At 37.4% G+C, this 22,718-nt stretch overlaps 1 protein-coding gene across 1 annotated transcript; it reads right to left on the reverse strand.

Moving 5' to 3' along the window:
* Positions 1-363: 363 nt before the first annotated feature.
* On the reverse strand, positions 364-22,067 carry tm9sf4 (transmembrane 9 superfamily protein member 4). Its single transcript, XM_059333691.1, has 18 exons — positions 22,023-22,067; positions 16,058-16,162; positions 15,360-15,459; positions 13,893-14,049; positions 12,887-13,031; positions 11,588-11,711; positions 10,581-10,702; positions 8,890-9,001; positions 8,581-8,651; positions 7,449-7,581; positions 6,776-6,857; positions 6,360-6,435; positions 5,980-6,063; positions 4,830-5,005; positions 4,655-4,718; positions 3,782-3,901; positions 2,177-2,266; positions 364-1,024 (listed from the first exon to the last, which is right to left on the reverse strand). Exons 1-18 carry the CDS (start codon positions 22,038-22,040, stop codon positions 875-877), a joined length of 1,929 nt encoding a protein of 642 aa, XP_059189674.1. The 5' UTR covers positions 22,041-22,067; the 3' UTR covers positions 364-874.
* Positions 22,068-22,718: the final 651 nt, after the last annotated feature.

Raw genomic sequence — 22,718 nt, forward strand, 5'->3', positions numbered from 1 at the left:
AATATTATCAGACCCCAGAGGGTTAACTCTTAAAACAAGATCAATTAAAGCTGCAAGCAGCGATTAACTGACAATTATTGGTTTATTACCAAATTAAAAGAACTTTAGATTTAGAAGTGTTAGATCATTTATCTGGTTTTAAGAGTTAATTTCTTATTTTAAGTGTTCAACATGCTTATTTCTAGATTTAATAATCTTAATGTAATAAATCTTGTCAAGGTAAATTATCTGTCCATGCAGCGAGATCATTTCCCTCAGATTTACTGTTTGATCTGGTTTTAAACACCTTTTTTTTTTCTTTTTTTTTAAATCAGTTTGACATCCAAAGTCTCTGAAGTGACACATGGAAACAGAGACGATGGGAAGAGTAAAGACAGAATTTATGTCAGGAAATCAGACGACAAGATGATTGCAAGAAAAAAAAAAGAAGGAAAGCCTGAAGAGATAAATCCTGTAGTGGAAAAAAAATAAAAAATAAAAAACCTGGATAAGTTAGAGCCATAACCGATGCAAAGACAAACTAAAAATGTGCTGAATCATCATCATCTGACAAGCTTTGGCCCACTTTGTGCGAAGAGAAACATCAGGAAGATGAAGTGTCTCTGTCCTTAAAGAGGAGGAGGAGCAGGAGGAGCAGGAGGAGGAGCAGGAGGAGCAGGAGGAGCTCCAGCTCTCCGTGGTGCTGTTGCCCTGTGGGCCACTAGGTGGAGCTGCTGCTGCTTTGTTAAAAGGCCTTTGACCGTCTCGTTCCTCCACACAAGTCAGTGCTTGTTGAACATGAAGAATAAAAAATATATACATTAAAAAAACTGAATGTAACAAGACAAACAGAAAAAAAAACAAAAAACAAAAAGGAGAACAGCAGCGATGGAGCTCAGTCGATCTTGACGGCGGCGTAGATTTTCCTGATGAACATGTAGGCGGCGTAGAACCCTATGGTGCCCGTCAGCAGCCAGAAGGACAGAACCATCAGGGCGGTGTAGCCGAAGTACAGCAGCGACGGGATGAACTCCACGATGTCCAGCTGCAGAGAAACCACACGACAGGCTTATATATATACATTATACTGAGATATATATATACACATTATACTGATATATATATACATTATACTGATATATATATACATTATACTGATATATATACACATTATACTGATATATATACATTATACAGCTGCAGGAGAAACCACACGTCAGGCCTGCAGGTCTACTTCGCATTATACTGATTTATATATATATAAATATATATATATATATACATTATACTGATATATATATATATATATATATATATACACATTATACTGATATATATATATACACTATACTGATATATATATACATTATACTGATATACTGCATCACAACTCTACTCAGCTTTACTTGTTGAGCACTTTAAAACAACCACAGCCGCATAAAACTGCTGCACATAAACAAACAAGAACAATAAAATAAACTAGAAAATGTCCTCTGGGTAAATAGTGAAAGGGCCACTACTGCCGGTGTGTGTACACTATGATGAGATTCTTCAGAGATTTATAACAATTAATACTAGTAATGTTATGATACTATATAATATACAAGGAGCACACCTACAACAAGCATTCCTTTACAAGTATTTATTTATACAGCAACCTATGACCTTTAACCTCAACATGTGTGTGTGTGTGTGTGTGTGTGTGTGTGTGTGCGTGTGTTTCAAGCATGTGTATCTGGAGGAGTGTGCGCGCTTACACACGTGTGTGTGTGTGTGCGTGTATCTGTAATCACATCAAAGGCTATGGGGTCGACCAATCAGAGCAGAGCAATCAACAGAATCAACTGCAGCTGTAGAATGTTCCTGAACAGTGACAGCAGCCAGAGGTGGACAGACTGGAATTTCTGGCCTCGAACAGAAAGCATTTTTGGCAAAACCATAATACCTATCATTGACCCGACTTCACTTCTGACAATGCCCACTAGGTGGCGTAACCGAGCCACTAGGGTGCTGTGGTCCACAGCATCAAACGGTCCAACAGAACAAGAACCACGTAGTCACCGGAGTCGTTAGCCAGGAGGATATCTGTCTCTACTCTGAGGGTCTGTCAGATATCTGAAGCCTCAGGCCCAACTCAAAATAACCCAGATGACATCATCATCATCATCATCATCATCATCATCTTCGGGGCATTTACCTTGTTGACAAAGTAGAAGATGGCGTAGATGAGAACGTAGAACGCTGAGCCTCCTGAAACTAGGAAGGTTCTCCACCACCAGCGGTAGTCCTGATGGAGAGGAGACACAAACACAAGGTGAGATAATGAGGAGGCTCAGGTAGGAGGAGCAGGTAACAATACTGGAGATAAACCATCAACACTCAACACAAACTGGAGGAGAAACCATCAACACTTTTTTCTGGTGTTATTGGAGACTTTTTCTGGTGATATTGGAGACTTTTTCTGGTGTTATTGGAGACTTTTTCTGGTGTTATTGGAGACTTTTTCTGGTGTCATTGGAGACTTTTTCTGGTGTTATTGGAGACTTTTTCTGGTGTTATTGGAGACTTTTTCTGGTGTCATTGGAGACTTTTTCTGGTGTGATTGGAGACTTTTTCTGGTGTTATTGGAGACTTTTTCTGGTGTTATTGGAGACTTTTTCTGGTGTTATTGGAGACTTTCTGGTGTTATTGGAGACTTTTTCTGGTGTCATTGGAGACTTTTTCTGGTGTTATTGGAGACTTTTTCTGGTGTTATTGGAGACTTTCTAGTGTCATTGGAGACTTTTTCTGGTGTGATTGGAGACTTTTTCTGGTGTTATTGGAGACTTTTTCTGGTGTTATTGGAGACTTTTTCTGGTGTTATTGGAGACTTTCTGGTGTTATTGGAGACTTTTTCTGGTGATATTGGAGACTTTTTCTGGTGATATTGGAGACTTTTTTCTGGTGTTATTGGAGACTTTTTCTGGTGTTATTGGAGACTTTTTTCTGGTGTAATTGGAGGCTTTTTCTGGTGTTATTGGAGACTTTTTCTGGTGTTATTGGAGACTTTTTCTGGTGTCATTGGAGACTTTTTCTGGTGTCATTTGAGACTTTTCTGGTGTCATTGGAGACTTTCCTGGTGTTATTGGAGACTTTTTTCTGGTGTAATTGGAGGCTTTTTCTGGTGTTATTGGAGACTTTTTCTGGTGTCATTGGAGACTTTTTCTGGTGTTATTGGAGACTTTTTCTGGTGTTATTGGAGACTTTCTGGTGTGATTGGAGACTTTTTCTGGTGTTATTGGAGACTTTTTCTGGTGTTATTGGAGACTTTCTGGTGTGATTGGAGACTTTTTCTGGTGTTATTGGAGACTTTCTGGTGTGATTGGAGACTTTTTCTGGTGTTATTGGAGACTTTCTGGTGTGATTGGAGGCTTTTTCTGGTGTAATTGGAGACTTTTTCTGGTGTTATTGGAGACTTTTTCTGGTGATATTGGAGACTTTTTCTGGTGTAATTGGAGACTTAACTTTATTTCAGTGAACGAAAATGTTTTTTCAATTTTAGTTTTCGTTATTTGGTTAGTTTTCGTTAACTAAAATAACCTTGATTCTAACCCTTTGAAACCTCAGCAAGGCAACAAGTTAAAACTATGATTGATATCCCCAGAAAGTGGAATTAATGCCGATTCTATAAGTTTTGTCTGTGAGTACGAGGATCCCTCCATCAGCTGGACCCACGACACTCTGGACTAGAGCTGCAGAGTCTTCAGTCCAGATGATGAAGGCAGTGTTTTAATCAAACAGTAGAAGAAGAAGTAGAAGTTACCTCTGCACAGAGCTGGAAATAAACCATGACGATGCTGATCTGAGAGCAGGAGACCACCAGGATGATGAAGACCAGGAACAGGAAGCCGAAGAGGTAATAGAACTGGTTCTCCCAGATGGCCTGCAGGGGATTACATTCACCTGGACATTTATTACTCAGCCTCTACATTCATCAGATACACTTTTGGAGAGTTTCAGGGACTTTCTATATAAAATACAGAGCATTAACCCTTTGATGCTCAACATATTTTAACCCCTTCTAATGCACAACATGGTCTAAAATGACCCTCATTCATTCCCATGTTATTTAATATAATATTGTTATTTAATGCTGCTGTGTTTCTGTGCTCTATCTTTTTATATCAACTTATTTTATGATTGAATATCCCAAGTATTGACAGTAAGAAAAAAAGTTTTATTATTATGAGATAGCTAACTACTTGGCTAAGTAGCTTGCTAAGCTGACTACTTAGCCAAGAAGTTAGTTAAGTAGTTAGCTTAGCAAGCAACTTAGCTAAATACTTAGCCAAGAAGTTAGCTAAGTAGTTAGCTTAGCAAGCTATTTAGTCAAGGAGTTAGCTAAGTAGTTAGCTTAGCAAGCTACTTAGCTAAATACTTAGCCAAGAAGTTAGCTGAGTAGTTAGCTTAGCAAGCTATTTAGCTAAAAAAATGAATGAAGGAAAACATGAAATTAGGATGTATGATGATCAAAAACAAACTAATTGAGGAAAACCTGGAAAGATGAATGATGAAAACAATTTATTGCAAAGATATAGAATATAAAAACTCTGCGGGGTCACTGTAGACCATGTTGGGCATCAAAGGGTTAAAGGAAGAGATGATCAATAATTCAGATCAGAGCAGTTGTACTCACACTGAAAATGAAGAAGAGCTCGATGAACATGGCTCCAAACGGCAGGATCCCGGCCATCAGAATCCTGGTGGAAGGAAAGAAAACTATTATTGCAAGAAAACATCTCAGCTGAGAAGATAAATCCTAAACTTCTGACAGTGTTAGATTATTATTATTTTTATTGTTAAACACTCACCCTACAAACTTGTTCATGTACCAGCGCTGCTCTGGGACCTGCCGAGGGATCTGATTGGTTCGTACGGGGTTATCATACGGCTGTTTACGGAAGCCAAAGTAGTATCCCAGGTAGACCAGGGGCATGGAGATACCGAACCACATACACAGCAGGGCCAGCATGGTGGTGAAGGGAACCTGGAGGGAGAGAGAAGAGGAACTGAAGGCTGTTTCCACTACAGGACAACACCCGGAATGAGACGGGTCTCACTCGCTAAAACGCCTCTAATCTGAATATGAGCCGTCCTAGCGGTCTTTAGTCTGGACTTCTTTAGTCCCTGTAGTAGAGCAGGGTCTGTTTCTCCCCTGTAAACAGCCTGGTTACTGATTGGATAGAACACTAAGCAGGATGTGACGTAGTACTGGACGCCACAACAACACGCAACATTTGTAAAAGCTGGTGAAGCAGTGTTGGCAACTTAGCAACTTTGTTGCTATATTTAGTGACTTTTCAGACCCCCTTAGAGACTATTTTTCAAGAAAGCGACTGGCAACTTTTTCTGGTGTTACTGTAGACTTTTGGAGACTCGTTCTTACTCTTCTTAATGAGCCGCGGGGGCCGGAGGCTCTTCTTAACGAGCCGTGGGGGCCGGAGGCTCTTCTTAACGAGCCGCGGGGGCCGGAGGCTCTTCTTAACGAGCCGCGGGGGCTGGAGGCTCTTCTTAACGAGCCGTGGGGGCCAGAGGCTCTTCTTAACGAGCCGCGGGGGCCGGAGGCTCTTCTTAACGAGCCGTGGGGGCCAGAGGCTCGTTAAGAAGAGTAAGAACGAGTCGAAGCGGCCCAGTCCTCCTGCAGCAGTCTCTCCCAGCTGCAGAGACGGAGGGGATGTTAACCCCTTAGTGTCCAGTCTGCAGATTGCTAACAGGCTAACAGTTAGCTCTGTAGCAGTACAGTGTGTATGTGCTAACAGGCTAACAGTTAGCTCTGTAGCATTACAGTGTGTATGTGCTAACAGGCTAACAGTTAGCTCTGTAGCAGTACAGTGTGTATGTGCTAACAGGCTAACAGTTAGCTCTGTAGCAGTACAGTATGTATGTATGTGCTAACAGGTTAACAGTTAGCTGTTATGTGATGATGATGACGATGATGATGATGATGATGATGGTACTCACTGCTCCAGAGGAATGTTCTCCCCAGATGAAACAGTTGAGGATGAAGCAGATCCCAAACACCACAGCAGGATACAGAGTGGCCGTCTACAGGGAGAACAAACAAACATCTCACTGGTTACAAAAAAACTTTAGATTTAGAAGTGTTAGATCATTTATCTGGTTTTAAGAGTTAATTTATTATTTTAAGTGTTCAACATGCTTATTTCTAGATTTAATAATCTTAATTTAATAAATCTTGTCAAGGTAAATTATCTGTCCATGCAGCAAGATCATTTCCCTCAGATTTACTGTTTGATCTGGTTTTAGACCTTTAGATTTACTGTTTGATCTGGTTTTAAACACCTTTTATTGCATTGTACTGTGTTCTGTTATTGACTTACACAGAACGCTCCTTTCCTCCACCGGTGGCCCTTCAGTGTCCGGTACAGTCTGCCAGCAAAGTATCCTCCAAACACTCTGGAGGAGAACCAGGGAGGAGAACCACAGGGAGGATAACCACAGGGAGGAGAACCACAGGGAGGAGAGAACCAGGGAGGAGAACCAGAGGGAGGAGAACCAGGGAGGAGAACCAGGGAGGAGAACCAGAGGGAGGAGAACCAGGGAGGAGAACCACAGGGAGGAGAACCAGGGAGGAGAACCAGGGAGGAGAACCAGAGGGAGGAGAACCAGGGAGGAGAACCACAGGGAGGAGAACCAGGGAGGAGACGGTTATACAGATAGACGAGTTTAAACTCTGAATGTTGTTAATGAGCTCCAGAGTTCATCATCATCATCATCATCATCATCATCATCTCACCCCATGAACATGAAGAGGAAGCAGGCCGTGGTCATCAGGGCTCCTCTACTGGAGGGGGATAACATGCCCAACATGGCAACAACTACACACACACACACACACACACACACACAGAGACACAGACACACAGACACACAGACACACACACACACACACACACACACACACACACACACACACACACACACACACACACACACACACACACACACACGGTGGTTACAACATGTCATATTGGTGCATTAACACATTTAAGTGATCAGAATATTTCCAGGTTTCTTGCTTTAGAGATGCAGATCAAATAAGAAAAGGAACTGGTTCTTTTGTTGGAATAAAAAAATGCATTTCAGTTAAAATGCATCAATCTTTTTGACAGCTGAATGTGAGCAAACAGCTCACGCAGCATTCTTCAGTCAGGAGACACCGAGACACAATCTTTATTGTTCAGATGCTGTTAACCCACTAGAGTCCAGAAAACTCCGCAGCTCTTTGACTTCTTCATGAGGTAGAAACGTTCAGCAGCATGTTTCCTGCTGGCAGCTCAACTCTAACTCTAAAGTTTACATGTCACATTTAGTGCATCAACTTAGTTGGAGGAAACAGATCTAGAAGTGATCTGATTCCAGAGAGAACAGATCTAGAAGTGATCTGACTGTAGAGGAGAGAGACTCACAGATGACGATGAGGATCATGCAGAAGAGCTGGATGCCGGAGCCCAGCAGGGAGCTGAGGATCATGGGATACTGAGGAGGTCTGAACACGTCTCCATGGACGTTCTTCCACCCTGACTCCTCCATGGTGTCCTCCTGGAGAGAGGAGGAGGAGAACCCTCAGGGGTTAATAAACACCAGGAACATCCAAATCAATCAATACAACTTCTCAAAGACAACGTTCACCATAGGGCCATATGGCTATAAAAGACTATCACCATATTTCAGGGTATTTTTGCGATAACGATATTCTTGACGATATTAAAAAATACTGAAAAATATATAGAGAATGCAGCTGCTGCCTGCTACGAACGTAACACCTGATTTCCCACAAATGTAATAACTATTATGTTTGCAGGAACTAAATACGTTGGTGGCGAAGTAATAAATTCCCACAAATGTAACAACAAAGAATAAAGGTTGTATCAGGCAGCGGCTATTAAGTTTGTGGAAAATGTATTAAGTTTGTGGGATTATTGCATTAAAAGCTGCAGATTTTTATTACATTTGCGGGTGTTACAGACATTTTTTTCAAAGGTTTTATGTGCTGATGAATGAGAGAGACTGTTTCCTGGATCACTAACGGCTCAAAGCTCCACTGTGATCCAGACACCAGCAGGTGGAGGTGTGCTGCTATAGACTAATATCATTACAGAGGAGCTAGTTGGACCTTTTCAGGGTAAAGATGGACTTAAAATCATCTCCCAGAACTACTGACAGTTTTCAGAGGACTCTTCCTTCAATAGTGGTACAGAAAAAACATGGCTGAAATATATCTGCCACCAGAAACTGAATGTGAATCATTTATATTTGAATTTGAATTGCTTAAGTTGAATAATTACATTAAAAATCTGAATTTGAATCATTTATATTTGAATTTATGTTGTTCAATGTGAATCATTGCATTGAAAAACTGAATCTGAATTATAATTTGAAATGTAATTTATTAGTTTGGAACTGAACATTCAGTTCAAATTAACTGTAGTTGTTAAATAATAAAACAAATTCTCAAAACTAAAACTAGTTAATAATTGTGTTTGTGTTGTTTCCCTAAAGAAACAGCAGAAACTCAGCAGAAGGTGTGTTTGTTCTTACGATGTCGTCCTCTCTGTTGTAGTTAGCGATGTCCTTCCTCAAGGTCCTGATGATGATCATACTCAGGATACCTGCAGGAGGAAGGAGGACTCAGATACAGACCAGAACACTTCTCCTGCTCTCATCACACTACAGACTTTATATACTAATGATGATTCCAGAGAACACATTTAGCTGGCAGTTAAAACACGTTAAAGCAGTTTAACCCTTCGTTAGTTACTGCAGTTAGACTCTGATAATAATAATAATAATAATGATAATAATAATAATAATAATAATAACAATGAGCAGGATTGATCATGAACGTACCAGACAGGAAGAAGACGACGACCACTGAGTTGACGATGGAGAACCAGTGGATCTGAACATCACTCATGGTGAGGTAGGTATCCCAGCGGGACGCCCACTTCACCTCGCTCTCCTACACACACACACACACACACACACACACACACAATAATAGTCAGTTTCCTCTCCATGTTCCCAGCTCTGGACCTCAACAGCTGGATGATGATTTAAGTTTCTAAAATTAAAAATGAGTCACAGCTCTCTTTATAAACAGCATTAAGGTTGTTTCCACTACAGTCTCACACCCAGAATGAGGGCCTGACTCTCTGAAACGCCTCTAATCTGAATACCAGCCGTCCTAGAGGACTTCAGTCTGGACTTCTTTAGTCCCTGTAGGAGAGCAGGGTCTTTATTCTCCCCTGTAAACAGCCTGGTTACTGATTGGATAGAACAGTAAGGCCTCGTTCAGACTAACAGCCAACATCAGATGTTTAGCCCATCATCCAGATTGGAACTGGACGGCTCTTTTGAAGTCTGAACAGTCAAAAATCACATGAAATCTGATTTTTGCAGACCGGATCAAACCACCTTCTAGAGGTAGTTTCAGATCGTATTTGGACAGATGATCTCAGTCTGAACCTCCAAACACTCAGATGGTTCTGACTGTCCGTGACGTCACTCTACGGAGACGAGGCGTCCTCCGGCCGCCGCGCCCGACTCATGCGGCCCGACGGGGGCGCCATCCGCCTGGTTTCTCCCCTGGTGATCTGAGATGTTCTGCACCTCTACTGGACAGTGATAAGGCTAATATACTGAGGAGACCTGCCTCCATCATGTTTGTTGTTGTTGTTGTTGTCGCTGTCGCAATTATATGACGTCAGACGCTCTGACGCCGTTACTGTGGCAACCTGTCAGACCAGTCAGTAATGTGGCCCAGTCTGAACAGAGATATATCCCATTTGGACACTTGCTAAAAACAGTGTGGACAGTCAGCCCTAAAAATCAGATTTGAGTAGAAATCTGATCTGAATCAGATTCGCCTGCAGTCTGAACGCGTCCTAAGCAGGAAGTGACGTAGTACTTAAAGATGTCCCCATCAGGTTTTTTTGCCCCCGAGTCATTTGATTTTGAGTATCTGCCGATAAAGAGTCCTGATCCGATACTTCTGGTGTTTGTTCCTGAGATGACGCATCATGTTTGTCTTTTTCTTGCCACCTCTTGAAATTACCAGTTACACACCTGACAGTTTACAATCTCAGTGTTATTTTAATTCACTTTAAGATACTTCTGACTGCAGACAGACTCACTAGTTGGTTTAAACTGCTGACGTGTTGTTGGTTTTTTTTCTTCTTCTTCTTCTTCTCTTGTTGTAATGGCGGCACCAACTTTAAGGTGCATTAGCGCCCCCTAGGTTGGAGTGTGTGAACTGCTGCTTGGCTTATTGACCTGCAGCCTGCAGTAAAATGATATCATGCTGAATATACATGTATCGATCCCTGATCGGGACATAATGTCTGATCTGATCCAGTCTGAAACCACGTGATGGGATGGGGACATCCCTAGTATTATCTGTATAATCTACACAACAACAACACGCATCGTTTGTAAAGCCTGTGAAGCAGCAGGCTTGCTTCCAGCAGTGCAAACATACTCTAGCAGCGCTGCTAGAACCTCCAGCAGGAGAACAGAAGAGAAGCTGCAGCAGCACTGACCTCCCAGTGGACGGAGTAGGTGAAGAGGACCTCGTTCTCCTTGGCCGGGTCGATCTCCTGGGGGGCGGAACCGCTGGCCTCAGGCAGCGTACAGGTCCGCTCACTCTCCACAGCCTTCAGGTCTGAAACCACAGAGGAAGAGTCACAGAGAGCCAGAGGTCACACTAAACAACTAGAACACTTAACAACTAGAACACTCAACAACTAGAACACTTAACAACTAGAACACTAAACAACTAGAACACTTAACAACTAGAACACTTAACAACTAGAACATTTAACAACTAGAACACTTAACAACTAGATAACATTTAACAACTAGATAACATTTAACTAGAACATTTCCTTTGGGGAAATTCTGAAAGGGCCACGGGGGCTACTGCCGGTGTGTGTACACTATGATGAGACTCTTCAGAGATTTATAACTATGCCCTTTAACCTCAAAATGTGTGTGTGTGCGTGCGTGCGCGTGCGTTTGAACCATGTGTGAGGAGTGTGCTCGTTTACGCACGCGCGCGCGCGCGTGTGTGTGTGTGTGTGACCTATCGAAACGTGGATTAATACACCGATACACAAGACTTGTGTCTACTGTTTAAAGTTTAAATGGAGTCTCTAGGTCAAATTATGCCGGAGAAGTAGACGTTTAAAAATCTACAATTATTGTTCTTTTTCACTCATTTTCTTTCGGCCGTCCCATTCATTTCAATGCAAAATTTTGGGCAGTTTTTCGCGGCGTAAAAGTAATAGCACACCGATCCCGATCAAACCGCACGTTTTGATATATAATTTGTCCTGCAACTCTTCAAGTTGCAGGACTAGTAGCGGGACGAAATTGTGTCCGGAAGAGGAAGAAGAAGAAATCCACAGTATAACAGTAGTGCAGCACTGGTCCCTACAGATATTGCTGTATGGGACCAGTGCTGGGGAGATTGCCCCGAGGCCCTAATAATAATAATAATAATAATAATAATAATAATAATAACTCAATAACTCGTTGCTCCACCTACCGTCTACTTTAACACTCTGAGGAACGACCTCGAAGCGAACCACTCTGTAGTTGTGGACGTCTCCCTGCTCCAGTTTCTCCCTGTGGAAGTACAGGATGAAGGACAGGTGGTTGTGCAGGTAAAACTGGAAGAAGAGAAGAAGAACACATTAGTATCCTGCAAAAATACAACACAGCTTCTTATTTTAGTCCACGTATACTTATATACTTATACTTATATACAGATATACAGTTTAATAAAGAGGGAGATACTACAACCCCAGTAACAAACGAGTTGGATCACTGTGTTAAATGTAAAAGAAAAAAAACTTATTATTTTTTATAATTATTTAAATCTCATAAACCATCATGTAGCATCCCTCTCTGTTTACCAGTGATATAAACCAGGTTATTATAGTTAACGAAAACTGACGAATTATCGGAAACTAGAATTTAAAAACACATTTTCGTTAAGTGAAACAAAAATAAAAACGAGAGTTAAAAAAAAAAAAAAAAAAGATAACTAACTGAAACTATATTTTGTGGTTCCAAATCTAACTAAAACTAACTAAAATTACAGTGAAAATGTCCTTCGTTTTGGTCTAAAAACTAAACTACAACTAAAAAAAACTAAACTACAACTAAAAAAAACTAAACTACAACTAATAAAAACTAAACTACAACTAATATAAACTAAACTACAACTAATAAAAACTAAACTACAACTAATGAAAACTAAACTACAACTAATAAAAACTAAACTACAACTAAAAAAAACTAAACTAAAACTAATAAAAACTTAACTACAACTAATAAAAACTAAACTACAACTAAAAAAAACTAAACTAAAACTAAGCATTTTACAAGAAATAAAAACAAATTTAAACTAGCAAACTCACTCTAAAAACTCATGAAAACTAACTGGATTTGAAAACAAAAATTCACAACGAAATGATAACTAAAACTGATAAAAATCCAAAACTATTATAACCTTGGAGGAGACCAGAGTCATAGGGATAATATTAATCAGTACCTTGTTGTTATAATATATGTATATGTGTATAATAATAATAATCAGTACCTTGTTGTTATAATATATGTATATGTGTATAATAATAATAATCAGTACCTTGTTGTTATAATATATGTATATGTGTATAATAATAATAATCAGTACCTTGTTGTTATAATATATGTATATGTGTATAATAATAATAATCAGTACCTTGTTGTTATAATATATGTATATGTGTATAATAATAATAATCAGTACCTTGTTGTTATAATATATGTATATGTGTATAATAATAATAATCAGTACCTTGTTGTTGTCTACGAAGCCCATCCTGTATCCGTGTTCAAATTGAATATCTTTGAGCACCTCCTTCTTCTGCTCCTCCTCTGCTGCTGCCTCCCTGTTGGGGTAGAACTCCAGCCTGGTGGCCACCGGCAGGTTATCTGCAATACTGAGACACACTTCAGTTAATAACTGAACATTAAAACAGATAAATGATAGAAACACTTCAGTTAATAACTGAACATTAAAACATCTGAATGATAGAAAAACACTCTAGAGATGAGCAGGTCAGGTTCTCTCCAACATGCTGTCTATGTGTCAGATAATAACTAGTTATGTATGTTAATAATGGTCATAACACGCTTATATACTACATTACTATGTGTTATACATACATATATATATATACATATATTATAGTTGTTATATAACTAATGTAGTAAATAAACAGGGAGAAGAGATTTAATAAGCTTTGACTCCTTTTAAACACTAATAAGTGTTGAGTCTTGTTGTTGTTTCATGTTGTGTTGTTGTCTTCTATTTATTGTTGTTCTCTTTTATTTGTCTTCAAGCTGCTCCTCAGCTGGTTGACACACTTTATTAAAATTAACTCATGTATATTTATTATTTTCTCTTTATTATCATTAGTTATAATGTGTTAAAGTTCTAATTTATTATTGTTGTTTTATTTATTTATTTAGGTTAGTTTTGTGATTTTGTTGTTCTTTTCTTTTACTGTGTTGGTCCATCGGTGATGTATGTTGTGTTTTGTTTAAATTAATAAAACATAAATAAATAAACTGCTGCATGGTGTTGCTATGGCAGCATGTATTGATGTGATAATATATTTATATAATGTATATACTGACAGGTGATATATATATATATATAATGTAAATACTCACAGGTAATATATATATATATATAGTGTATATACTAACAGGTGAACGTAGTACTCCTCCTGGATATATTAATATATATAATGTGTATACTGACAGGTGATATATATATATATAATGTATATACTGACAGGTGAACGTAGTACTCCTCCTGGATCCTCTCCGCCACCAGTTTGCTCTCCTCCACGTTGAGTTTCTTCTTGTTACAAACCATCTCACACTTCTTATCTCGGTTCATCTCCACGTTGTACAGCGTGTTGACGATACGGTCGCCACGCAACACCTCACCTATAAACAACAACAACAACAACATTATATACTAATAACAAACACACGCAACACCTCTCCTACACAACAACAACAACAACATTATATATTAATAACAAACACATACAACACCTCACCTACACAACAACAACAACAACATTATATACTAATAACAAACACATACAACACTTCACCTACACAACAACAACAACAACAACAACATTATATATTAATAACAAACACATACAACACCTCACCTACACAACAACAACATTATATATATAACATATACAACAACATGTAGCATGTAATAATCCTTCATACAACACGTCAGTTCTTTATGTTCTGATGTCTGAGGGGTCAAAGGTTACGGCATCACATGTTGGTTTTCACACCTTCATGATGATGATTCCTGAATCTTTAATGATGGATTATTATTAATTAATTTATTAATTTATTATAGATTCTACATATTAAAATCTGGTGGTGGAAGTAGTATTCAGATACTTTACTGCAGTAAAAGTACTAATACACACTGTGAAATGACTCCACTACAGTAAAAGTCCTGCATTCAAAAGTAAAAGTACAAAAGTATCAGCATCAAAATAGACCAGGGGTCTCAAACTGGCGGCCCGCGGGCCAATTGTGGCCCTCGTGACGATATTTAGTGGCCCCCACCTTGATATGAAAGTTTAATGTGAGTTTTATATGAATGTTGTGTGGAAGGTCCCTTTATTATCCAGCTGGAGCTTTGTTTACCTTGTTTCTATGACGACGTTAACAAAAAGAAAGGCAGCTGCTACCAGAGCGTTTATTATTATTATTATTATTATTATTATTATTATTATCATTATTATTATTATTATCTGCTGTGTTGTTGTTACCGCAAGAAGTGGAAATGTTATGGAATGTCATTTTGTGTCTTTTTCTAATAATTTTGTCTTTTTTAAATAATTTTGTGTGACTTTTTTAAGTAATTTAGTTTTTTTCTGTTATTTTGTGTCTTTTTTTTAGTAATTGTGGGTTTTTTTCTGTAATTTGGTGTCTTTTTTTTTTTTTTGGTCATTTTGTGTCTTTTTTCTGTAATTTTGTGTCTGTTTTGGTCTTTCTATTACTGCCTCCAGCAGCCAGCAGGTAATTAGAGTGTGAGACCTCTGGTCTAAAGCATCAGAAGTAAAAGTACTCGTTACGCAGAATGGACCCACTCAGACTGTTTAATATATATTCTAAATATATGATGATATTATTTGTATTGATGCATTTATCAGTAGCAGAGTTTTAATATTGTAAAGATTCATAAGAAAATATAAGAGAACATGCAGTGAACTGACCCAGGTTCTCTCCTTTGTAGAAGACAGACTGAGGCTTACAGAACGGCAGAGAGTAATATTCATACGGGAGCTGAGTCCTGGAGCTGGTCAGCTTCACCGCCTGGAACACAAATATACACGGTTTATATTTAAACAAAACAAATATTTAAACACGTTTCTCATTGTAAACATCATTCTCTAACCACGATGTTAATAAAACAGGAACTTGTCACCAGTTAAACATGTAAAACAAGCCTCAGTATCACAGAGTTCATACAGTTGATCAGTCTGATTCATCATTTAAAGTGTTGAAGGTAAATATTCAGTCTTCTCCACTATCTCCACCTGTTAGTTTCATGTTTACATGAGTTCAGAGAGACTGAACCAAACCAGCAGAGAGATAGGAGTTAGACTGAGTCAGACCTTCAGGAGGAACGTCTTCATTCAGATAGAGACTCATTATTTACATGAACATGTGATTATCTAGTCTAGAGATGATAGAGTCACATACAGGAGAAATACAGGAAGAATTTACAACCACTTGAAAATACAACATTTAAATTAAAGTATTTTAAGGATTTCAAGCAGCTGTAAGAACCCTGAATATAGTTATTAATATATCAGGATAATATGACTTTAGGTCCATCTCACCCAGCTGTAGTTACAAACTGAACAATCTGTTTCTCTCTAGATGTTAATAAAATAAAGAGCTTTATTACCTTCAGATCTACTGTGTCTCCTTCATGGAAATCTCTGGGAGCAACTCCAGGAACGTAGAACGCTCCCACCAGAGGAACCAGCAGCAGCACCAGGGCCCCCCTCTCCTGTTAATATACAATATATATATTATTATTATTATTATTATTATTATTATTATATATAGAGGAACCAGCAGCAGCACCAGGGCCCCCCTCTCCTGTTGATATAATAAATATTATTATTATTATTATTATTATTATATATAGAGGAACCAGCAGCAGCACCAGGGCCCCCCTCTCCTGTTAATATAATATATATATTATTATTATTATTATTATATATATATAGAGGAACCAGCAGCAGCACCAGGGCCCCCCTCTCCTGTTAATATATAAATATTATTATTATATATATATATATATATATATATATATATATAGAGGAACCAGCAGCAGCACCAGGGCCCCCCTCTCCTGTTAATATAATAAATATTATTATTATTATTATTATTATTATATATAGAGGAACCAGCAGCAGCACCAGGGCCCCCCTCTCCTGTTAATATAATATATATATTATTATTATTATTATTATATATATATAGAGGAACCAGCAGCAGCACCAGGGCCCCCCTCTCCTGTTAATATATAAATATTATTATTATATATATATATATATATATATATATATATATATATAGAGGAACCAGCAGCAGCACCAGGGCCCCCCTCTCCTATTAATATACAATAAATATTATTATTATTATTATTATTATATATAGAGGAACCAGCAGCAGCACCAGGGCCCCCCTCTCCTGTTAATATACAATATATATATTATTATTATTATTATTATTATTATTATTATATATAGAGGAACCAGCAGCAGCACCAGGGCCCCCCTCTCCTAGAATATAATATATATATTATTATTATTATTATTATTATTTATATAGAGGAACCAGCAGCAGCACCAGGGCCCCCCTCTCCTGTTAATATATAATATATATATTATTATTATTATTATTATATATAGAGGAGCCAGCAGCAGCACCAGGGCCCCCCTCTCCTGTTAATATACAATATATATATTATTATTATTATTATTATATATATATATAGAGGAACCAGCAGCAGCACCAGGGCCCCCCTCTCCTGTTAATATATAAATATTATTATTATTATTATTATATATATATAGAGGAACCAGCAGCAGCACCAGGGCCCCCCTCTCCTGTTAATATACAATATATATATTATTATTATTATTATTATATATATATATATATAGAGGAGCCAGCAGCAGCACCAGGGCCCCCCTCTCCTGTTAATATACAATATATATATTATTATTATTATTATATAGAGGAACCAGCAGCAGCACCAGGGCCCCCCTCTCCTATTAATATAATATATATATTATTATTATTATTATTATATATAGAGGAACCAGCAGCAGCACCAGGGCCCCCCTCTCCTGTTAATATAATATATTATTATTATTATTATTATTATTATTATAATATATATAGAGGAACCAGCAGCAGCACCAGGGCCCCCCTCTCCTATTAATATAATATATATATTATTATTATTATTATTATTATATATAGAGGAACCAGCAGCAGCACCAGGGCCCCCCTCTCCTGTTAATATAATATATATATTATTATTATTATTATATTTATATAGAGGAACCAGCAGCAGCACCAGGGCCCCCCACCGCTTCTATAATACATTATATATATTATATATTATATTATTATATATATTATACATATACAGACAAACACCAGATCATATGTGGGCTGATCATCATGAAGCTGTTGTGTTATTCTACCATTAAAGAGGATACGTTGTTTTGTAGTATTTGTAGTTTTTTCCACCTATATTTGGTCTCTTGGCCAATGAAATGCTTCAGAATCCATGTGGGAGTGTCCCAATGCATCATGGGACTTTTCCAGAACTTATAAATCATGGTGAAGACGACTATAGCGGAGGGAGCTCAGATATAACAGCTATAAGCTCTCAGATACTTTATGAATTTCATTTCTATAAAAATCTATTATTTAGTAGAAGAGTTGACACTTGTGTTGGATTTACAGAGAAACTTCAGGTTTTAAATCACCCAGAGGAGGTTCATGCTCATTCTGAGTCTTTACAGCCAGCAGAGACTCAGTAATAACCTCCTGCTGCGCCTCCTGCTGCGCCTCCTGCTGCTGGAGGAGAACCACCAACCAATCACTTTAAATGATCTCTGATCTGTTTCTGTTAACAGTCTGATAATCCATCAATACATCTAATAACATCAGCTACATGGAGCCTTTACTGTTAAACTCTGATTATTCACTCTGTGTTTGGAGATATTCTGCTGTAATAAATCAGCGTTATAACCTCTGGTTATAACTGATAACGTGTCATGGAGACGTCGTCCAACCCTTCCTTCCTATTGGCTGACAGAAGCTTTACTCTGATGATGTCACAGGTAATAAATCACCTTCAGCTTGTTTCTGCATCACATGTATGAACAGTTTTCATGTTGGTGGATATCAGAGAACAAATATAGAACCAATATATCTCCTGATCTACAGCAGGGGTCTCAAACTGGCGGCCCGCGGGCCAATTGTGGCCCTCGGGATGATATTTTGTGGTCCCCACCTTGATATGAAAGTTTAATGTGAGTTTTATATGAATGGCACTTTACCAGGTTGTGTGTGGAAGGTCCCTTTAGTTACTGTTTTTGGTAATTTTGTGTCTTTTTAAAATTATTTTGTGTCTTTTTTAGTAATTTTGTGTCTTTTTTAAATAATTTTGTGTCTTTTTTAGTAATTTTGTGTCTTTTTAAAATTATTTTGTGTCTTTTTTTAGTAATTTTGTGTCTTTTTTAAATCAATTTGTGTCTTTTTAAAATAATTTTGTGTCTTTTTTAAATAATTTTGTGTCTTTTTTAGTAATTTTGTGTCTTTTTTAAATAATTTTGTGTCTTTTTTAAATAATTTTGTGTCTTTTTTAGTAATTTTGTGTCTTTTTTAAATAATTTTGTGTCTTTTTTAAATAATTTTGTGTCTTTTTTAGTAATTTTGTGTCTTTTTTAAATAATTTTGTGTCTTTTTTAGTAATTTTGTGTCTTTTTTAAATAATTTTGTGTCTTTTTTAAATAATTTTGTGTCTTTTTTAGTAATTTTGTGTCTTTTTTAAATAATTTTGTGTCTTTTTAAATAATTTTGTGTCTTTTTTAGTAATTCTGTGTCTTTTTTTGGTCATTTTGTTTCTTTTCTGGTCATGCTGCCTCCAGCAGCCAGCAGGTAATCAGAGTTTTTGCTGTAGAATAAACTCCATCTCTTGTGTCGGTTGAAGTCGTCTTGAGTTTCTTTACTCAGCGAAGTTCAACTAAAACTTTCCATCAGCAGCTTAAATGTGTTTATTATAATGAAGAAGTGGATGATGTGGAGGCGTTCAGTAGTAAAGTATTAAGAGTTAATAAACAGTAAATAAACAGAATGTTACTGAATGTGAATCAGTTTGGAGCAAAGATTGAGTTGAACTTTAGCTAAAAGTTGATTATTTGGATTCTGCTTGGTTAAACTTCTAGAAACTACAAAACTACCACAAACACTATTAACTTATTGTTAATAATAACAGATATTCTTTAGTACCTGAGCAGATTTATCTGCTACCAACCAACATCTGACATTATAACCTGACAGACTGTGAATATGAATATTGAAGTGTTTTTATATGTTTTATTCCCTGAGAAGTTTTGTTTTGAAACATCATTTTGAACTGAGTCATGTTGACTCTTCAGAAAGAAACAGATCATTTCTACAGTTACTATTTAAACTTTTAGAAACTACAAAACTACTACAAACTGTATTAACTGAACGTATCTGACAGGGATTATTACATATTAATCATTTCTACTATACGTAAGATTAGTACATCTAGAGTTCTTTAGGTACTAAATACATTTTCATTCCAGTTAAAATGTATTTAATCAGCTTCCACATCAGTAATCTGTCACTTTTCTTCTTCTACAATCAGCCTTTAAAACCCAAAACCCTCCTTAGTTTCCAAACTTACTAGGGTTTCTCATATTTAGTTCTTTTGTAATGTTTGTCATTCTTTTCTCATATAAATATATTTATTTCGGAAAAACATTGGCCTGTTTTATTTCATCGGCTGTTTTTATTTAATATATATTTTTATTTAAATGTCACATTATGGAGCTGTGATTTAAAAAGGTTCTGCTGTTGTTCTACAGTATTTATGTTCACTATAATAAACAGTTTCACACCTTTAATACAGCGTACAGATGATCTAATCACCTTTCTATCATTACTTTATTTCTATTTTTTTTTTCATCTAGCCATGTAATCTTAGTATAGTTATTTTTTACTTTAAATCAGGTCTTAAACTCTAATTAACTGGAGGCCGCTGGAGGAATCATCAACATGAGCAACAAGAGACACAAAATGACCAAAAAGCCACAAGATTACTAAAAAAAAAAGACACAAACTTATTAAAAAAATTACCAATAACAGTAATTAAAGGGACCTTCCACACACAACACGGTAAAGTTGATTCATATAAAACTCACATTAAACTTTCATATCAAGGTGGGGGCCACAAAATATCATCACGAGGGCCACAATTGGCCCACGGGCCGCCAGTTTGAGACCCCTGGTGTAGAAGGTTCTAATAGTGATAAACAGGAACTATCATGTTGTTTTATATTTAGTTTTCAGTCAATAAACATTTTCACATTTATTTTGTTATAAATATATTTAAAAGTGTTTAACAACTCTGTTCACAGATTTCTGTATTTAGACTAAATATTATAAAGAAATGTTATATTTTAGTCTTAATATCATTTTATCTCACTTCTTTACTTTATCTCTATCTCTCTCTCTATCTGGATATTAATTTCCCTTTAAATAAACTTATAATTTCTATTTTTCTTGTCTTCACTATTTAACACAATGAAGAATTACAAGACTAGATGTTTTATGTTTAAATGTGAATATTAATATAAATCAGACTGCTGACGCTGATTTAGTTTCAGTTGGATTTTATAGTTTTTATATCATCGTTTCTCTGAAATAAAGCAACATTTAAATCTAAAACTTTGTCACAAGATCAAAGAGACATCAAGGAGTTTATTTATAGTTAAAACTCCATTTACTTATTGATTATTTATTATTATTGATACCAACAAGAGTTCCTGTAGTGAGACTTTATGGAGCAGAATATTATTAACATGAGAACCAGAGATGGTTATTATAGCTCAGTGATGTCATCTAGTGATCTATAATCACTAATCAATAATCTATTGATCAGAGCTGTTGTAGCTCAGTGATGTCATCTGATCACCTATAATCACTGATATGTGAAGTATTGATCAGAGCTCCAGCAGCAGCCTGGCGGACAGCTAACAGATGCTAACAGCTAACAGGAACCAAACTTCTCCAGCTGGTTCCACTGGTTCTAATGGTTCTGATGGTTCTAATGGTTCTGATGGTTCCTGTCATCTACCAGCTGATCCACCTATCACTCTGTCAATAAACCTCACAGTCACGTGACTAATATATTGATCATATTATTGATCTGGAGCTGCAGCAGCTAACAGAGTGGAGCTGTTAGCAGCTAGCAGCAGCTAGCAGAGTGGAGCTGTTAGCAGCTAGCAGCAGCTAGCAGCAGCTAGCAGAGTGGAGCTGTTAGCAGCTAGCAGCAGCTAGCAGCAGCTAGCAGAGTGGAGCTGTTAGCAGCTAGCAGCAGCTAGCAGCACTCAGAGCACCAGGACCAGCAGAGGACCAGAGACCGGCCCGGGGTCCCCCCCAGACCCGCTCCAGGTGCTCCCCGGCCCGGGACAGAGCGCCGCCAGGCCCCGGGGACCCCCGGAGCCCCCCGGAGACCCCCGGGGCCCCGGAGCCCCTAAGAGACACATTTAACCGGCAGGAAACAGAAAAAGAGTTCGCTCTCCACTCACCATAGCCGCGGCCGCCATTTTGAATACGTGTCATTAGTGACGTTGCGGAAGTGCTCTGGTTTTCTCATAGATACCTATGGGCTTATTTATCATAGATACCTATGGGCTTATTTATCATAGATATCTATGGGTTTATTTCTCATAGATATCTATGGGTTTATTTGTTTATTTAGTTATTTATTTACATAAGGTAAGGCACACATTTTAAACATGTATTAAGTATATATATATACACAAATCCTTGATAAATAAATAGAAATATAAAGACCTAAACAATTTTTTCTAAAGAAATATAGAAATGAATGAATATATATATATATACATATATATATATATATATATATATATATATACATATATATTTATTTTTTTATTTTTTTATTTAATAAAAGTTTATTTTTTAACTCAATGACCTGAAACAATTTCCCATCCAGCAATATCTGATGGGACCAGTGCTGCACTACTGTTATACTGTGGATTTCTTCTTCTTCCTCTTCCGGACGCAATTTCGTCCCGCTACTAGTCCTACAACTTGAAGAGTTGCAGGACAAATTATATATCAAAACGTGCGGTTTGATCGGGATCGGTGTGCTATTACTTTTCTCTACGGAATACAAATTTTTCGCGACGTAAATCGCGAAAAACTGCCTAAAATTTTGCATTGAAGTGAATGGGACGGCCAGAAAAAATGAGCAA

Source organism: Centropristis striata, chromosome 5 (genome assembly GCF_030273125.1).
Source record: "Centropristis striata isolate RG_2023a ecotype Rhode Island chromosome 5, C.striata_1.0, whole genome shotgun sequence".
In the NCBI taxonomy this organism is placed as follows: Eukaryota; Metazoa; Chordata; class Actinopteri; order Perciformes; family Serranidae; genus Centropristis; species Centropristis striata.